Raw genomic sequence first — 20,282 nt, forward strand, 5'->3', positions numbered from 1 at the left:
AAACAATTTTTTTATTATTTGAGTGGTAAATAATGTCTTGAAAAGTCCTATATATAGATGCTCTGATTGCTCTTTCTGAAGTATGAACATTCAACCTTCCCTGTGGAAATGGAGAGCAACACATATTCAAAATTTCCCCTCTGCACAACAACAGAGAAACCAAATAACAGGGGTTTTCCTTGCTCCACAATCCAAAACTTTTTTTGCTAATTGCAAACTAAAATTATGCAAAATTAGTTATCTAATAAAGTTTAAAAAATCCTTATTTAAAACAATACTAATATTAAATGAACAGTGCTTGAGTTCACTTGGCGTTTGTCAGTAACTGCGACTGATTTTTGGAAAAAGGTGGAGGAGTTGGTACACTGAAAGAAAAATTATGCACTGGATTTACTACATTTTTTTTAAAGGTAGTGGTTGCAAACAATTTATATGGGCTGAATATAAACAAACAAATTCAATTTAGTAATGTTCAACTTAATTTTTTTAAATTCAGCTTATATAAATTACCTTAAAATGTAGTAAATCCAATGAATTGGCTTTTTCAGTGTACAAAATGTGATTGTGGTCACCTCATAACTATCTATGCAGAAAAAAACTGGCATATAAGTAAACACTAAATAGTAACATTTATATTTTACATAATAAATAGCCAAAGCAAATGCTTTTTCACACTTGTTTGAGGAGGACAGACAGACTGGCATCTAGTATAATGATAAACAAGGTTATGGTAAAAGAATAACATTGAGAAGATCCAGATTCTATAAACACTACCTGATAAAAGTCTTGTCGTCGATCCCAGTTTTAAGAGCAACAAATAATAACTTGACTTCTAGTTGATCACTTGGGAAAGTGTCAGAGGATGAATTTTTCCCATGCATCATTGGTTGGTCTGCATCCCAATCATCACAAATACTGCTGAAGACCTACTGGAACCAGGATGGACCAAGATTCTTACAGAAATTAGTCAAGTTTGGTGAAGGAGAAATCATGGTTTGGGGTTACATTCAGTATGGGGGCGTGCGAGAGATCTGAAAAGTGGATGGCTACACCAACAGCCTGAGGTATCAACACATTTGTGCTGCCCATTACATTACAAACCACAGGAGAGGGACAATTCTCCAGCAGGATAGTGCTCCTTCTCATACTTCAGCCTCCACATCAAAGCTCCTGAAAGCAAAGAAGGTCAAGCTGCTCCAGGATTGGCCAGCCCAGTCACCAGACATGAACATTATTGAGCATGTCTGGGGTAATATGAAGGAGGAAGCATTGAAGATGAACACAAAGAGTCTTGATAAACTCTGGGAGTCCTGCAAGAACGCTTTCTTTGCCATTCCAGATGACTTTATTAATCAGTGATTTGAGTCATGTCAGAGATGTATGGATGCAGTCCTCCAAGCTCATGATGGAGTCAGACACAATATTCATTCTGTCTCCACTGCAGCAGGATTTTACATTCTATACTGGACATTATTTCTGTTCAGTGACGAGACTTTAGTCTAAGCAGAGTCAGACTTTATGATGCTGTTTTCAAACCAGACGCAGAAAAAGCATCAAGCGCGAGTAATTTACATATTAAGTCAATGCAAACGCATGAATAGACATCCTGCAGCGCGGTACATACATTAAAAAAAAAATCTGAACTTAAGTGGACTTTCGTGCCGTGTTAACCATTTAGGAGCCTGCTCTTGTGGGGGGTGTGATGGTGACGTAGGACCTGTTGTTGGTGTCCTGGGGAAAATCCTCCAGTGGACACCGACAACAGTTTATCTAACTGGCTCGGCTCAGTCAGAAGCACTGCTGAAAGCCTCCATCATCCAGGTTAAGTTATGGAGGAGTTTATGAGCTTACAGAGCTGGATGCACCTCTGAAAGGATGTAGTTGACTCAGAAACGCCCCTAAACATATCGATGCTGTTTTCAGCCTTCATAAAGCACATAAACACTGTTATTTTCTACATAAAATCCATGTTAGCCATTTAGCAACGAAGCTAGAGCCACCGGCCAGACAGAAGCCCCACCAATCACGCGAATTCGCGTCTGTTTTGAAGTGAATTTAACGCACAAATGAAGCAGGGTTTGACGCACGAATGAAGAGAGTAAACTCAAATGTTCACAAGGCTGTGTTCACTAACGAATAGCGTATTGTGTGAACACAGCATAACTGTCCTAATGAAATCATTCAAAAACAAGGCATGATTATATTTTATTTTGGTTAAATAAGCGTAATCTAGAGGCCATTCCCTTTCATATAAGCCACTTCTGATAGCAAATGATCAACTAGAAGTCAACTTATTATTTGTCTTTCCTAAAACTTGGATAGGCGACAAGACTTTTGTTAGGTAGTACAGTTAAAAGCCTTGTTCTTATCTCAATGATAAAGTGCAATGAACTTGCATTTGGCCTCAGCCAGCACAAGTAAACATCATCAGAACACAGGAGAGGAGAAAGATATAAAACAGGAGGGAAACCAAACTGAACGCAACCGTGCCAAAAACCAAAGTGAACCCTTACATTATTTACACAAAGCTCAGGCGAGAAAAATCAACATTTACTGATTTTATCAGAGCTATTTCATAAAAAAAGAGAGATTTGCACAAATATACATACAGTCAAACTGTTTGTGAAACGTCCTTGGCTGTGGGAAGTTTTCCACGTGCTCTGAATAATATGTTTCAGTCCTTATCGCGACCAAACTAACCTCTAAAGAAGATAAAAGCAGATTACAACCCACGTCAGGCTACAAAACCAAAGCTGCACTCTTTGTGGTCAAACACACAATAATCCAGTTTTACCTTTAACATGTTTCACCATTACAGAAGATCACGAGGTCGACATAATCTCCATCCGGTGGCAGTTTTTGAGGATACACACAAAACGGCATTATGACATTAGAAATAAATCATTCGTTTCTCAATTACAAGGCTTGCGAAGGAGACAGGAAGGTGTAAAGCTGTAACGTTTATAGGTCTCTTAACAGCGCTGATCTCATACTGTCCTGCAGCGTCCTCGCAGACCGGGTCAGCAAAGACTTTGAGTTAAGATTATTATCCAGCGACTGTCATTCCATCACCTCCCGTGAAACAAGCTCCTCCTTTGCAAACCGCGAAAATTCATTGACGTTGAGCTGCATGGCAGTGCCTACTACTGTTGGCCTACATACGAGAACATGATCCCTAGCTAAGGTCATAACACACGAGCTGAGCCTATAAAGTTGGATGGTGTATCATCAGCACTGAGGAGGATCTTAAGAATTCCCAAAGGTTTCGTGTGTGATCTTGCACAAAACTCATCAGGCTTCACCCTTTAATTCAGGCTGGTCACAGAGGTCTATTTTAAGAGCAGTGCAAATACCCTAGGCTCGAGCGCCGCTGCCCTGAGACTAAACGATGAGTGTGTGTGTACTCCACATCTATGCCTTCCGCACTTACAGAGAACACAGTAAAAACCCAAGACTAGGGAAGGGTATTTTTAAGGTTTTAACAGCATTAGTACTTACATTGATATCACTTATCGGTTTGGTACTTTATTGGTTCTCTTATCTGTACTTTTTGTAGTATTTTTATGAAAAATTAATTAAACAGAATTAACAACTTTATTTTATTATTACGTATTTAATGTGATAACCAAACAAGGCTCAACAATAAGGACTGCCGGAGGACCAGCGTGTGAGGTGCTCGGGACAGTAAACAGGATCGTTACAGAGCTGATTGTCACACTGTTGCCTTGTCACTAAAGTTTAATGCGCCTCTGACTATTTGTCAATTTTGTGCAAATTCAGTCTTAGAATCGAGAAACAGTTTGTGTTTTCAAGTCTTCAAATGCTACCTACTCGGTTCGTCTGATCTGATTGGATGTTGCGAGCACGACACGTTAATTTTTTCAGTATCAATCAGTACAGCGAAGAGACAACAACATGACGGCAACTTCTAAAGATGATGCTAAAGGAAAACATTTGTTTCTAACGTCTTGGAAGCAGATATTTACGAGGATACACCACGACTAAAAAAATGAAGTGATGTTTTTTACAGTTTGCCTTCAGTTTGGCGGGTCAGCCATCTTTTTTTCATTATACATTTATTAACATTTTTTAAAAAAATATTTAAATTCTAGATTTACAAACATTTTGACATATATTTTTTTAATTTGTGGCTAGGAAATAGCTATTAACTTTTTTTTGGTGAAGCCAGTGAAAATATTGGCTGGGCAAGTAAAAATCTGAACCACTGGTCTGATTGGGGCAGTAGAAAAAATCTTTAGCGTTGAACCCTGCCATAGTACCGCTAAACTGTGCAATCCTAATAACAACCAATGTACAGTTATGCTTTATTACACCTCGTCTCTCTTTCTCAAATTGTAAAACTGAAAAAAGCTTCTTCAAGTGTTATAAGGCCAGAGGTAGGGATGGGTATCGAAACTTGGTACTTTGGTACTTGGTATCGATAAGCTCTGACGTTAACAGTTCTGCTAGCGGTACAGGATAATTTTTGCTGAATAATCATTACTTACAGTAGCATAATTTAACTGACAAACCTTTTCTACTTTGCGATATGCGTCTGCACAGTTGGCAATCTCACATGTGAAATGCTTGTGCTCGCGAATAAATATCGTTACACATAAACACATTAATAAATAAGTTACACATAATTACCACCTGTCAATCACTTTTCCCACGGGATTCGTGAACAGGCGTGAATAGCTAGAGTGATCCGTGTCGTTATAATGGCGTCGGTAAAAAAAAAAGGTGCACAACCAACAGGAACCAGCCAACAGTATCTGAGGTGTTCGCTAAAATTACTAAGTACAAGTGTGAAAGATTGAAGCAGTCTACTGACCCGCTGACTGCCTGGCACCACTGTCTAGAGCGCATGACAGTGTGTATGTGACTGTGTGTGAATGTGTGTGTGTTGTCACGTGATGTGTGTTTTCAGCGGTAGTGTGGAAGGAGGGCTGCTCAGAAATGCTAAACGCCAGTGTGGATGTGGATTGTTTTCGTTCCATTTTTCGTTCTAAAATGCCATTTAAAAACGAAGACCTATTAGTGTAAACGGGGCCTGAGTGTGTATTTTTCGCGAGTGGATTTGCAACTGGGGCGGGGCGGAGGATCGCGATGCTGGCTCACCATCGTGATGTCTGTCGGCCATCGCCGATGGACGATGGCTTCGTCTATCGGCCCAACCCTAGTGTTAATAAAAAAATCATAAAGATGATCTGATTATTAAACTGCATTTTGCAAATAAAAGAGGGAATTTTTCAACTGCAGGAAGCACAAGAAACTAAAAAACATCCCGACCTCTGCCAGAAAAGGCAAACAGTTGATTTTTCTCCAGAAGAATGGTTAAAAATTGAGTTATTTTCCTTCAAACTGTTGTACATTATTTTACAGGAAAAATGTTATTTATTTGTTTTACTATTAATGGTTTTGCTTTATTTTATTATTATGTTTTTAAAGTAAAAAAAAATGTTGTTAATTCTTTTCAATTAGTTATATAAATATATAAAACACTACAGAAAGTACAGATAAGAGAACCGTCAAAGTTCAAACCGATAAGTGGTATTGATAAAAGTAGTAATACCGTTAAAACCTTAACGACGCCCATCCCTATCCAGAGGTCACATAAATTAATTAATTCACCAACCACACATACACTACCTGATCTAAGTTTTAGGAACAGCAAATAATAACTTGACTTCTAGTTGATCATTTGCTATCAGAAGTGGCTTATATGAAAGGCAAAGGCCTCTAGATAACACTTATTTTACCAAAATAAAATATGATCATGACTTGATTTTTAATGATTTAATTAGGACAGTAAGGTCTGTCTCTGCTTAGACTAAAGTCTCATCACTGAACAGAAATAATGTCCAGTATAGAATATAAAGTCCTGCTGCAGTGGAGACAGAATGAATATTGTGTCTGACTCCATCATGAGCTTGGAGGACTGCATCCATACATCTCTGACATGACTCAAATCACTGATTAATAAAGTCATCGGGAATGGCAAAGAAAGTGTTCTTGCAGGACTCCCAGAGTTTATCAACATCCTTTGAATTCATCTTCAACTTCTCCTCCATCTCACCCCAGACATGCTCAATAGTGTTCATGTCTGGTGACTGGGCTGGCCAATCCTGGAGCAGCTTGACCTTCTTTGCTTTCAGGAGCTTTGATGTGGAGGCTGAAGTATGAGGCCCCGTTTACACTAGTGCGTATTAGTTTTAAAACGGCGTTTTAGAATGAAAACGATCCGCGTCCACACTCGCGTTTTACCCAGCGTTTCTGAACTGCTCTCCGTCCACACCAAAACGCTGAAAACGCACATCACGTGACCACACACACACACTTTGGCAATCGCTGGAGCCCATCTACCCAGATGAGAGCTCTGCTAGTCGGACTTCTCATCAAGCATCTCCCGCTGGATCTACTCTCACTATATTTATTAAACGTGATATTTCATTCATCTTGTTGTCTTTATCTAACGACATATTCCCTGACTTTGGTCACTGGAATCTATTACTTGTTCTCAGGTAAGGTGTTTTGGCTGAGCGCAAAGATAAGTTAATGATTAATGTAAGCACGTAGCCTACATTCTGTATATTGACTGATCGCTTGCCTTTATTTCCTATAATGTATAAACTTATTGTATGTTATACTTTTATAATGGCCATTATCGATTATTAAAACTGATATTCAGCAAAAGAGAGGGTGTGTTTCGTATTTTCACTGAAATTGAAAGGAGGCAGTTGTTATCGGCTCCGTTTTGTTATAAATATGCACACAGTGAAGATGACTCTCATGCAGCACGACGCCTCAACATTTCTGCTGTCCGTTTAGTTGTTAATATTAAAATAAAAATAGGCAGTTCCTTATATCAAGTTTACATTTTATTGTTGAGAAAGTGAAACAACGTAGCCAAGGTGATGTGAATGAAGTTATAAAGTACACTGTTCCCTGTGAAGATTGACGCGTGTCCTCGGTATGTTTTCCATATCAAACTGAGAAGAAGAGATGCAGCCTTGATCAAACTTGCGAAGTCTGAACTTACACGGAGAAGATTCAGGACTGAACTGTGTGTTAGGCTACTTAATATTGAGGAAAAGCCCCAATCAGAGAGGCGAATGTCTGCAGCCCCGCCTCCGTTTTCAGATATCTCCGTCTTTCCCCATCCACACTGAGACGGAGCTGCAGCGTTTTAGAATGAAAACGGCCTCTCCAGCGTTTTCGAAACGCTCCGTTTTCGGCGCTCGAGAACTCCGGCGTAGTGTGGACGGATGGCGTAACCGTAGCAAAACTTATGCGTTTTCAAACTAAAACGCATTAGTGTAAACGGGGCCTGAGAAGGAGCGCTATCCTGCTGGAGAATTGTCCCTCTCCTGTAGTTTGTAATGTAATGGGCAGCACAAATGTGTTGATACCTCAGGCTGTTGGTGTAGCCATCCACTTCTCAGATCTCTCGCACGCCCACATACTGAATGTAACCCCAAACCATGATTTCTCCTTCACCAAACTTGACTGATTTCTCTTAGAATCTTGAGTCCATGCTGGTTCCAGCAAGTCTTCTGCAGTATTTGTGATGATTGGGATGCAGATCAACAAATAATTAAAAAAAAAATCCACCTTCTGACACTTTTCCAAGTGATCAACTCAAAGTTATTATTTGTTGCTCTTACAACTGGGATCCGCCACAAGACTTTTGTCAGAAGTGTATGCTTGGATAAATTACAAATAGTACATAAATGATTAAGAGAAGCAGAAATCCTGATCATGTTCGAAATATAATTAATATGCAACAAAAACAAAACAACATCTCATATCCACTTCTAAATACCCATCAGCACAAACACCTTCCTTCAATTCACAGGTTACATGGTGTAACTGTGAACTAACAGCCTGCCGGTATTAGATAATAACACACAGCTAATTAACACATAACCAGGAGCTTCCCAAAGCTTTGATAATGAGATTTACACAAGGATATATCAGACAGATCCGACGGGCATAAACAGGGCACACGCAGAGAGCGTGCCCTACATGCTGGGATAGTTTGTGCACACAGGTGAAGTAAGCTGCCCGTGTGGTAATCCGAGCCTGACTCCTAGTCAAGTGATGCCCATTTACAGTTTTGCATGCCACTGCTGACACACAAACCCCAGCTGTATACGTCTTACAATTAAGCACATTTCTGTAAAGCGGAGGGAACAAAGTAAACATGAAAAGAGCATACTGTGCACTACATTCCTTTAGATAAAATGTTTTATTTAATGTAAACAAATTAAAAGATCCGCGAGTCACGTGTCGCAGCAGGCTGACCTGAAACTCTGGTTCACGGGGACAGTAAAGCATCTGAAGGAAAACATTAACTTCGAGGTCCAGCCCTAAAACGCAAAGAGACGAATGCCAGAAGAGACACGTGTGGATGTTCTTACAGTGGGTCAGGTGACTAAAGAGGATTGGACTCATCCACCTGTCAGATCAGGTGACGGAATACACCCAGATATCAACAACTTGCATGATTTTGTTTTAATTATTATTTTTATTATTAAACATACGACGCAATCTATTACCAGATTTGTCTTTTTAAAAACAGGATAGTTCACCAATTTTCTTTGACGTACTGCTTACTAGCCCTCAAGTGTTTCCAAACCTTTGAAAAAAAAGTAGATATTTTGAAAAATGTTAGAAACCAGGAACTGTTGAGTTCAACAGAACAAATACTACTGAGTAAATTGGTTTTTGTGAGAGTTTGTGGGATTTTAACTTCATAAATGTGTGATAAATAACCTAAAATACCCCCATAAAGTACCATAAATCCTGACTGTTATCAGGCCTGTCATTATAACTAATCCATCATATGCACAACTAGATATTAAAGTTTGAAGGCAAAGTTTATGGTGGTTTGACAAAGCCGTGCTATTAGCATGTGGCTTGTTTTAGCATTAGCACTGAAAAAACACTTTAGCCGTGAGAATATGAATTAACATGTTAATAGCATTGAGCACGAAAGAAGATATTTTTACAAATGTTAGAAACCTGTAACCATTGACTTCCATAGAACAATTACTACAAAAGTCAATGGTTACAGGCTTCTAACATTTTCGAAAATAGCTTATTAATGGAATGCGGTGTGATTAAACAGTGAGTAAATTTGCATTTTCTATGTGTGAACTATCCCTTTAAGCTATTTTCACATCATACATGTGTGATAAATACCCTAAAATACCCCATGAGGCATTAGAACTCCAGCCAGTTATCAGGTCTGTCTTCATAACTAACTAAACTATAACATTCACACAAATAATTTAATTATTCCCTAAAGCTAAAACAAAAGGTAACACACACCCATTCACTAAATGATCATGTTCCCACAATTCACACAACACTGTTTTCTATTGACTTCTATCATTCCTGATTAGCAGATTAAAAGGTGAAATTTGATATGCACATGATGAGTAGATGATAAAAATCAAGTGCAACACAACCAGATGGTCGGCTTATTTCCATAATCACATTTAGGATCTGAACAACAACAACAACAACAACAACAACAACAACAATGTTTACATAGCCTTAAATCTCCCAAACTGGAGTTTACTTTAAAACTATAATCAGAGACCGAAATGACACATCCACACACAAAAGACAGAACCTTACTGTTATCTCGCCTCCACAACCAACTATACCACATCATTTGCATGGGTTTAAACATTGCTTAGAGGTGAAAGTTGGTCACCTTAATAGTACACAGACAGATATTTAAACTACAGAGTGTGTAATACAAACAGACTGAATTTCACCAACTTTACCTACTGACACAAAGGTGTGTATTGGGTCCACAAAGGCAAAACAGATGTTTACAATATATGAGACTGAAATAAAAAACATATAGAATCAAATTATGATCATTAGGTATGGGACAATAACTGTTTTAAGGTATACAGCGGTTTGGAAAATTCAAGGTTTTAAAACTGCCACACTTTTGCTATACCGTTGCTATATGCAAGATATTTTTATTACCTTTTTTTTGGACAAGAGTATCTCCAGCTGAAAAGATATCTAAAGATACTATTTTAAATGGTAAAGAAATCTGTTTTTTAAACTAATGAAGACAGCACAGGGCTCAACAATAAAGACTCATTTCAGAAACCGGCTCATTACATCAGTGTATATTACTGTCTACATTTCTATTTTTCATTTATTTGTAAACCTAGGTTTAAAATGCTTTTCACTTCTTGTTCTTGCTTGATCCATCAACATAATAATGCATGGGTTTCCCCAGGTGCTCCGTTTTCCCCACAGTCCAAAGACAGGCGGTACAGGTGAATTGGGTAGGCTAAATTGTCCATAGTGTAAGAGTGTGTGTGGATGTTTCCCAGAGATGGGTTGCGGCTGGAAGGGCATCCGCTGCGTAAAAACGTGCTGGATAAGTTGGCGGTTCATTCCGCTGTGGCGACCCCGGATTAATAAATGGACTAAGCTGACAAGAAAATGAATGAATGAATGAATGAAAGTAAAAATCTGTACCACTAGCCTGATTGGGGCCAGTAGAAATAATTCCTAGCGTTGAACCCTGCAGCAGAAGCCAATGATTCATATGAATTATTAGCCTGACATGTTTACTGCTCTAAAATATTATAAATGTTTCTTAAAATAAAACATTGTGTTCAAAGGGGAATTATTTTTTTTTACCCAGATATGTAAAAAGAATTTATTTTAGTAATCAAAACACTATGAAACTGATATTTTTATCCAAGGTTATAATACCGTCAGATTCTAATACCAGCCCATGCCTCAAGATCATACATGATATCACAAATTTTACATATGAATTGTGTTTCCGAGTTAAAAATTGTTACTAATTTAGTGTGTTTACTTATGCGACACACATTTAATCGAATGTAAATAAAAGAAATACGATTTATAAAAATCAGAAACTATGATCCTCATCATAAGCAAACTCGTAGCTCAAACAGATGTCACTATACTATTAGCTTTTAATAGAAACATACGACCAGATAAAGAAATAACAGACTTACCAAACAAAATAAGTCCAAAAATGTCATTATAAACTTTATGACATGTCCTAAACTGCAAGGTTTAGCAAAATTGAGCTGTCAAATGTACACAAAACAGACATATTCAAGGTAACGTGAATTAGAGTAACGTTACATACACAATCGGATGCTTAAATGACACACACACGACATCAACAAGAGTTTCACACACATGCCACGATACATCAGTCATATTCAACCATTCTCCACACAAACAAGCTGAAACACGCTGAAAACACACAAAAGCCCATCGCCTCCACATATACACACAGCTGTCACACACACACCACCCGTGTAAACACGTCTACATGATGCAAATACACACAAACAGCTGATGTTAGCTGAGCTAGCAGCAGACTTGCTGTCAGCGCTCACAAACATATAATCCCACCGCATTAATGTGTATAATCCCTCACACAACTCGCGTATGTGTTCATGTTTGTGAGCGTACGTGTGTGCTTCAGCGTGAGTGTTTATTTACCTGTTCAGGTAACACACGGCTAAGCTAACATCAGCTCAATCCAGCGGGAAATAGACTGCAAAGACAAACACGGCTGAACAGTGAGGGTGAAAAGATGGCTTACCTCTGCAAACATTATTTAAAATGTAAATCACGGGGGGCGTTCGGTTTATCCCCGCCACATTGTTAACGTTTTTTTCTTGCTTCTCACGTTCACAAACTGAGGCGCTTGAGGACTGCGCGCGCCCTCCCTACAGCCGCCATGAGCGCGAGCTCGATAAAAGAATCTCTACGTAAAGCTAGACCGTACTATCTGGAGCGTGCCAGAGGGAAAGTCACGTGGTATAAAACGCGTTCACTGATTGGTTGGAGGGATTCTATTATACGAAAAATAACTATGTCGTAACACATTCAAACTACAATTTATTGATAAACGTATAACTACTCAGTTTAAAGCAGATTTCATTTTATTGAGTGTTTTTGCATACAGTGATTTACAGACAATAATATTTATAATGCTAGCCGTTCTCTCTAATGGTATTTTACTCAGGATTCTAGCTTAACAGTTCGTAGTGGAGTGGGCACGCTAGTCAAAAAGTTTACCTGTAACGTAACCCGTGATTGGCCAGCGTGTGAATATATGGCAAGCCGTTTTAATATATATATATTTAATTTATAAACCGTACTAGTTTATATTTTAATCCTACTACCATTGTGTACATTTACTTTTAAAATAATATATTGAAATCGTATGTCACTTAAATAAACTCACTAAATGTGTTACCTTGTTACTTTTTAAGGAAGGTAATGTGAAAGTGTGTCTTAAGTTATTTGGAGTTTTTAATAGGCTTAGTAGTATATTTCTTTAAAAGGTAAATTTAACCAACCAATAAGTGTTAATTAATTAATTATTATTATTTTTATTTTATAATTATTATTATTTTTCAATTTAATTCAGCTCTACAGTGGCCATTTAAACTAGCCAATTAATTTGTGTAATAAAGCAAATCTGATTAGTAAAACGAGATGTCTACTGATAATAATTCCAAAAGATATCAGTGTCTATTAAATAAGTATTATTTAATGACTGCTTAGTAATATTTAAAGACACTGTGCACTACTACAACAATCAAAAGTCAGAAATTAATAGATGACACCGAAAACAGAATACCCTGTAAACAAGTTATGGACATACACACTAGTCAAAAATAAAGTTGATATCCTGATAACTCATGATCACCATATAGCAAATCAATGGAAAATATAGCTTTTTTTTTTTTTTTTACTAGTTACTACTAAAATAACCATAAGTACCAGTATCAATGTAACAGTTTACAGTTTTTAAATAAATAAATACTTGTAGAAAAAAAAGAAATAATATGTGATTATGTTTGAATGTTTTAAACTGACTTTTTAATTAATTGGATTTTATTGTTTTAATTTTAACCTGTTTAGGGACTGCTGGTGGAAATTAGCAATCCTGCTACAACCTGGCACAATGCATCTTTCCTCTATGAGGTTAATTTAATTTTTGTGCATTGTCCCTGTTAAATAAATTCATTCATTCATTCATTCATTCATTCATTCATTCATTCATTCATTCATTCATTCATTCATTCATTCATTCATTCACTCACTCATTCATTCATTCATTCATACAGAAATAAGTCTGTATAATAAAAGAAAATGTGACAATTTATTACAAGGTTTTTGTAGCGTAATATACAGCACAAGCACAGACAATATAGCACTTTAAACTATCAAAATTTTTTTAAAAAGTCACTTTTACAAAATTTTCAAGCGGTTAAAAGTTGTTGGGGGAAAAATCAAGCTCTCATAATGCAATTCAAAACCATAAATGGGGAAAAATAAAAACACAAATCACGAAAATATGGAAAACTCCTGATTTATGTTTTACAGTTTAGCTAAATAATAAGCACCATTATGGTGAACAGCAGAATGACGTAAATTGAGACTATTCAGCAGGGTGTGCAGATTAAATGTTAATGCAGCTTGCCATAGTGATCACACACCTTTCTCACCCGTGACTCGTGCTTTATTATCTACAGGAAATTGAAATAGCTCAGGCCCTGTCTGGTCTCTGTGATCTATACATAGTAACGTGCCTTGGCTTGTGGAAAAAAACAATTCGCAATCAAATGTGTTCACAAATCGTGCGTCATTTGTTTTCTTGCTGAACGAGCTCTGATACAGCAGATTTAACTTCTCCCAATTCTCTCAACATGTGGGCTTCTGCATAGCTGGAAAAAATATATATCAGTGTTTGTTTCTATCTTTTTTTAAATTTGACTTTTTAGCAACTACTCCAAATCACACACACGCAAGAAAAGAAAACAGCAAATTTTGTCACTTTTTTTGGAGTACACTGGATTATACACATCCTCAAACCTTAAAACTAACAGACTAAAAATGAAGTGGGCCAAATGTGGTATACATAGTATTCAAATGTGGGCCACTTTGGGCAGTTATGCAGCACTAGTGGTCTTCTTCTGACCCGGACAAAATGAAGGTAAGCCTGAAATGGCCCACCTTCAAAATGGCAAATGGATGCCAAAGATTCCAATTCATATATGGGCCATTTAAGGCCGAGATTAGGCACTTGTGGCTAAATGTAATCTGAATGTGAACCTACTGTGATGTGGCCCATGTGGAAAATGGTAAATTTGGCCCAGATGACAAAATAGAAATGTGGGCCACAGTTGGCAAAAATGTGGCATAGTCATTTAATGGTAATGTGGGTCTAAACCCAAAATGGCCCACATATAGGTGCAAATGTAAACCTGTTATTATAAAACAAATGTGGGCAACTTTTGGCAAATATTTGGCACAGTAACGCCCCATTCACACGGGGCTTCAGCGTTAACGCTTCCCATTCACTTTGAATGGGTGACGTCAGGTGTTGCCGAACTGCATTGTGGATCCATCGGTGTCACTTCAGAGGCGTTGCTCGCTGCAGAAGTTGGGACTAGCTCAACTTTTCAAGCCCCGACGGAAGCGTCAGCCAATCAGATCGCTGTATGCAAATACACCAGCTAGACAGTGGCCTATTGCTGACTGACTTTCATTAGCTGACGCTGCTATGACGATCGCTTCAGCCCCAACTTCAGACACGCCTTCAGTCAAGCGTTGGCGATGAAGCCCCGTGCGAATGGGACGTAAGCTCTGGCTAATATGGCTGTGAGCCTAAAGTGGCCCAAATTTGATATGACAAATACAGCCCAGTTATCTTAAGACATATGATCACTTTTGGCAAATATTCGGCACATTAAGCTCTGGCTAATTTGGCTAAGATTAAGAGTATTACTGTTTAATGTACTCTTATTAGATAGAAACTAGTTTCAGCTCAAAATACCCAACAGATATTGCTTGATTTAACTATTTAAAACTGACCCTGTAAGGATTTGATCCTAATAGAGCCATTTTGGTGACTGTCGCTTTAAATTCAAATGAGATTGTGCTCTTTTAAAATAAGGGCGGGGCTACAGATGCCTGTGTATCAGCATAGTGGCAGAATCAAAAACAGGACTAATGTCCTATGCTAATGAGAGAGAGAGGTGGTCACCAGTGGGCGGGGCTTCCTCCCTCTGATGACACGTACAAAGGGAGAATGTCAATCAAAGTGTTTCTGCAGACTGTTAGCAAAGAATTCTGGCCCAGATTTGGCATAAATCCTGCACAGCAGGGATTCTTCCAGGACTGGCATACAGCATGTGGGCCAAACATGATCCGGATTTGGCAGAGGTGGCACCTATTTTAAGGCACACACACACACTTGGGCCAGATATCAAATGTAGTATTTGGCCCAAATGCTAACAATGAATATGTGGGCCATGTAAGTTTGGCCTATTTTGACCCACTTTTAAAACACTTTGACCCACATTTAATTATTTTTGAATAAAGAAAAAAAAAAATCTACCAATCAGGTCGATTCAAGAAAAAGCACACCCACAGCGCACCTAAAAGGCAAGGCTTTTTGGGTTGATCAATTTCATTGCAGTCATGACACACCAACATATCTGGCCCAGTTAAGGGTTGTTAAATTGGCTGAGACTTGGCCCAGAAATGGTCCATGTTTGGCCCTTGTCTGGAAGCCAGACTTGGTCAAGTCATGTACTGAAATTCACTGCAGCATGTGGGGCAAGCAACAGCTGGTTGTGTGGGCCAGAGCGAGAGCTGCAGACTCGGTGCAGTGCAATCAGAGCTGCATCCAATGCTTTTGAATGCGCTCACCTAACCCCACCCCTAACCCTACCCGTCACAGTGACGTCACTCACTCCATTGAGTGCATTGTGTCTGAGATTGCATTGCTGAGTGCTTGCATCATAACGGCTGCATCCAGATACTATTGGCCAGAGCTGGGCTAGAGATATTTTGCTATGTGGGTATATCAAGTCTGATTATAATAACATAAATTCATTTTTGGCATTTGAAGCTGTTTTTTTTTCTCTTTATAAAAGTGACATTTGCATAATAGGTCTGTTTTAAATATACTCTAATTAAAGTATGAATCAAAATCCATATTAAATAGTAATAAGTTGCTCTACATTCACATTTGAACTCCGCCTCAGAAAGCCAGTTTTACAGTCAACATCGTGTCACGCCCACTGCATTATGTAAACGTCCCTGTCTGCTTCTCTTGAGTAATATAAGACAGTACAGTGATGTAAAAATCAGCCAGTGTGGGGTTTTTCTACTGCATCTGCGCGCTATTTTTAGCTCGCGCGCGCTCGCTCGGATACCGTGAGCGCGCAATATCCGCGGTGCGTTTTTTTATGAATGAGTGTGTGAGAGAGTGTGTTCGCATTCTCTCTTATAACATCCCGCAAACGAGCAGGAACAAAATAAGCAGCTCTTCAGGTGAGTGTCTGATAATCTTACACCTTTAGATAGATAGATAGATAGATAGATAGATAGATAGATAGATAGATAGATAGATAGATAGATAGATAGATAGATAGATAGATAGATAGATAGATAGATAGATAGATAGATAGATAGATAGATAGATAGATAGATAGATAGATAGATAGATAGATAGATATGCTGGCAGGCAAAAAGGCAGACAGATAGATGTACTGTTGCATAATTGTGTTTAATTCATGGTATTTGAATCATATAATTGGATTAAATGTATTATTGTTTTTTATTATGATTGCTTTATTTCATAAGTGGCATAATGTACTGTACAATATGCATGCAGGTGTGTGTCATTAGGCTAATTACAGTAGTTTTGCATGAGAATCTGTCTTCTGAATGTGGGGTACATGATGCATTTTATTACTGTAGCTTACTGTACCTGTAATTATGATGAAAATGCATAATAATTAGTATCATATTTTGTCTGAAAGAAGGGTTTGGAGCTCTTGGTAACAGGTAGAGAATATACTCAACATCGTTTGCTCATAGGACGACATGGGGGACACATCACTGAGCTATAAATAGAGCTGACAGCAGCCACACACACACATACACACACACACACAGCCTCTGCTTTTGCCTCACAGAAGCTGCTGTTTCTCCTGCACGTCTCTGCTGATTGTGATGCTTTAGTTTGTAGAAAATCTTCAGTGTCTGGAGATCAGATTCAACAGGTTACATCTACAGGTCTGCTATTAATAAGTGTGTGAATAGTCTGCTGCTATTCTCGATGCTGCAACAGACACTACACAGCCTGCTGGAGATATTTATACAATAAAAAGAGCAGATGCAAAGCAGCTCATGAAACGTCTCGCAAAATGTTACATAACTATAAAGGTTGATTTGCATGAAAGGCTGCAGAATCAAATCAAATATGCAGTAATTTGCATTTATTTCGAGAATAGAAATGTACTGCAAGGGTTTAAAATGATATAATTATTTTGAAAAATATATCTAAAATATTCAAGTAAAAAAATGTTTTAATTTCTAAAAATGTAAGTATTTTATTAGTTATCTATTATTCTTATTTATGTAGTTATTTATTAGTTTATTATTATTATTATTATTATTATTATTATTATTATTTAATTAGTTTATTATATATAAATATTTTTTCTTTTATTTCTTCACTTCAATAAAAAAAAGTACAAAAATCTAAACTGAAGTCAGTTATTTTATTTATATTCCAGTAAAAACATTAATTAATAATTTACAACACAAAATCTAAAAATTACAGCAACATTTGTAACTTAAAAAACATCTAATTATTTGTGTATATCAACTTTTTTGTACGGCATCATGGGTAATGTAGTCTTCTAATATTATGAAATATAAAAAAAAAATACTGTGTTACAGTATTATTACACATTGCTGTGAAATATTATTACAAACAAATTACACACACACACACACACACACACACACACACACACACACACACACACACACACACACACACACACACACACACACACACACACATATATATATATATTTTTTTACTTTAAACTAAATTACAGAAAATAATGTAAAGTGCAATAAGAATTTATTTTCTTTAGTTTAAACTCAATTTATTATGTTATTATATTACTGTAAATGCATTAATAATTAAATAAACACAAAATGTAAAAATTACATGAACATTTGTAACTTAAAAATAAATAAAATGTCTAATTAGTTTTATATATCATATTTTCTGTACTGCATCATGGGTAATGTTGTCTTTACAACATTCATTTCATTCATAATTGGCAGTTCATTCTGCTGTGGCGACCTCTGATGAATCAGGGACTGTGCCAGAGGAAAATGAATGAATGAATGAATAAAAGGTTAAATAGTGCAATCTGGGTAGCTGGATCGAGTTCCAGCTGGGTCAGTTGGCATTTCTGTGTGGAGTTTGCATGTTCTCCCTATGTTGGCATGGGTTTCCTCTGGGTGCTCCGGTTTCCCCCACAGTCCAAACACATGCTGAGTATAATGTAGTCTATGAGTGTCTGAATGAGTGTGTGATGGTTTGCAGCTGGAAGGGCATCCGCTATGTAAAACATATGCTGGATAAGTTGGCGGTTCATTCCGCTGTGGGGACCGCAGCTTAATAAAGGGGCTAAGCTGAAATCTTGAGGTTTTGCTCTATACAGAAAGAGTGTAGCTTGGGCTTTTGACCTCTCACTCTCTCTCTCTCTCACACACACACACACACACACACACACACACACACACACACACACACCTGGTCTGAAGGTATAGTCTCTCTCATTGATATTAATCTGCAGATATATTTAGCTCGCTAGTGTGTTTCTGGCTGCTTGAGGGACACAGATGGACACCAAGCTGACAGGTGTCACACACACACACATGCACACACACACGCACACAGCTTCATATACGCATACACATCATCATATTTGACAGACGGATAACGATTTTAACACTTTATAAATATTCCAGACTGTGAACAGCAGGAGTGTGTTGTGAATCTGTGTTTGTGGTGAGTGTGTGTTTGAGTGTGTGTCAGGTCTGGAAGGTTTAATGAGTTGGTGAGTGTGTGTGGAGTGACGCAGATGCTGTGATTGTTTGAATGATGTCAACACTGAAAACCTCATATAGGCTCATCCATCCTCAAAGAGACGAGGGTGTAGACCTGCAGCATTCCTTATACACTGACACACACAAACACACACACACACACACACACACACACACACACACACACCTGCATTACATAAAAGTTCCTAAATGAAATTCATGCACTTGTGTTTGTGGCCTCAAGAGGGCGCTGTTGTAAACGGATTCTTTACGCACACACTGATGACAAATTAGTTACTATTTACTCACCCTCAAGCGGTTACAAGTCGTTATCCAGATGAACACAAAAGAAGATATTTTGAAGAATGCTAAAAACATGTAACCATTGGCATATATTGTAGAAAAAAATAAATAGTTTTCAGATTTCTTATAACAGAGTGTCTAAAAAAAAGAGCAACAAAAACAATATTTATTATATTATATTTATTATTATAATCAAGCATGAATATATATATATATATATAAAGTTATATAGTTATATAATAATGACTTGTTGAAATGTGTGCAGTGATTCCAAATGATTGTCCAGTGTTACTGTCACTCCTGAAGTGGAAGTGATTTTAACAAAAAACTTTATTTTAGAAAACTGTTTTGTCAAGAAACGCAAATAATGCATATATTGTCAAATATGTTGTTCTATTTAAAATGCTGCTATGTACAAAAATAAAAATATAATAATAATAAATAATATAATATAATATAATATAATATAATATATATATATATATATATATATATATATATATATATATATATATATATATATATATATATATATATATATATATATATATATATAATATACATACAGGTGAAGTCGTCAGAATTATTCACCTCTCTTTGAATTTTACGTTCTTTTTTAAGTATTTCCCAAATGGTGTTTAACAGATTCAGTAAATTTTCACAGTATGTCTGATAATATTTTCTTCTTCTGGAGAAAGTCTTATTTGTTTTATTTTTGCTGGAATAAAAGTAGTTTTAAATTTCTTTAAAAACATTTTTTAAGGTCAAAATTATTAGCCCTTTAGCTATATTATTCTTCGACTGTATACAGAACAAACCATCGTTATACAATAACTTGCCTAATTACTCTAAACTGCCTAGTTGCCCTAATTAAACTAGTTAAGCCTTTAAATGTCACTTTAAGGTGTATAGAAGTGTCTTAAAGAATATCTAGTCTAATATTATTTACTGTCATCATGACAAAAATAAATGATAAATGATAAAATATAATGCTAAAATAAATCAGT

The 20,282-nt window shown here is 37.0% G+C and overlaps 2 protein-coding genes across 6 annotated transcripts in view; one reads left to right on the forward strand and one right to left on the reverse strand.

Annotated features, from left to right (window-relative positions):
* The window catches only part of snx13 (sorting nexin 13), a 53,588-nt gene extending 41,792 nt beyond the window's left edge, over window positions 1-11,796 (reverse strand). For all 4 annotated transcript variants that reach the window (XM_073931334.1, XM_021468239.3, XM_021468240.3 and 1 more), the window contains exon 1: window positions 11,633-11,796. In XM_073931334.1, the coding sequence (XP_073787435.1) occupies window positions 11,633-11,644 (12 nt within the window). In that variant the 5' untranslated portion in view covers window positions 11,645-11,796. The remainder of the gene's footprint in view (window positions 1-11,632) is intronic.
* Window positions 11,797-16,286: 4,490 nt separating this feature from the next.
* LOC100332699 (histone deacetylase 9-B) overlaps window positions 16,287-20,282 on the forward strand; it is a 54,670-nt gene continuing 50,674 nt past the window's right edge. For both annotated transcript variants that reach the window (XM_021468241.3, XM_021468242.3), the window contains exon 1: window positions 16,287-16,386. Coding sequence is in view for 1 of the 2 variants with exons in the window: in XM_021468242.3 (XP_021323917.1) it covers window positions 16,302-16,386 (85 nt within the window). In the remaining variant the exon portion in view is untranslated. The remainder of the gene's footprint in view (window positions 16,387-20,282) is intronic.

Source organism: Danio rerio, chromosome 19, assembly GCF_049306965.1.
Source record: "Danio rerio strain Tuebingen ecotype United States chromosome 19, GRCz12tu, whole genome shotgun sequence".
NCBI classification, from domain to species: domain Eukaryota; kingdom Metazoa; phylum Chordata; class Actinopteri; order Cypriniformes; family Danionidae; genus Danio; species Danio rerio.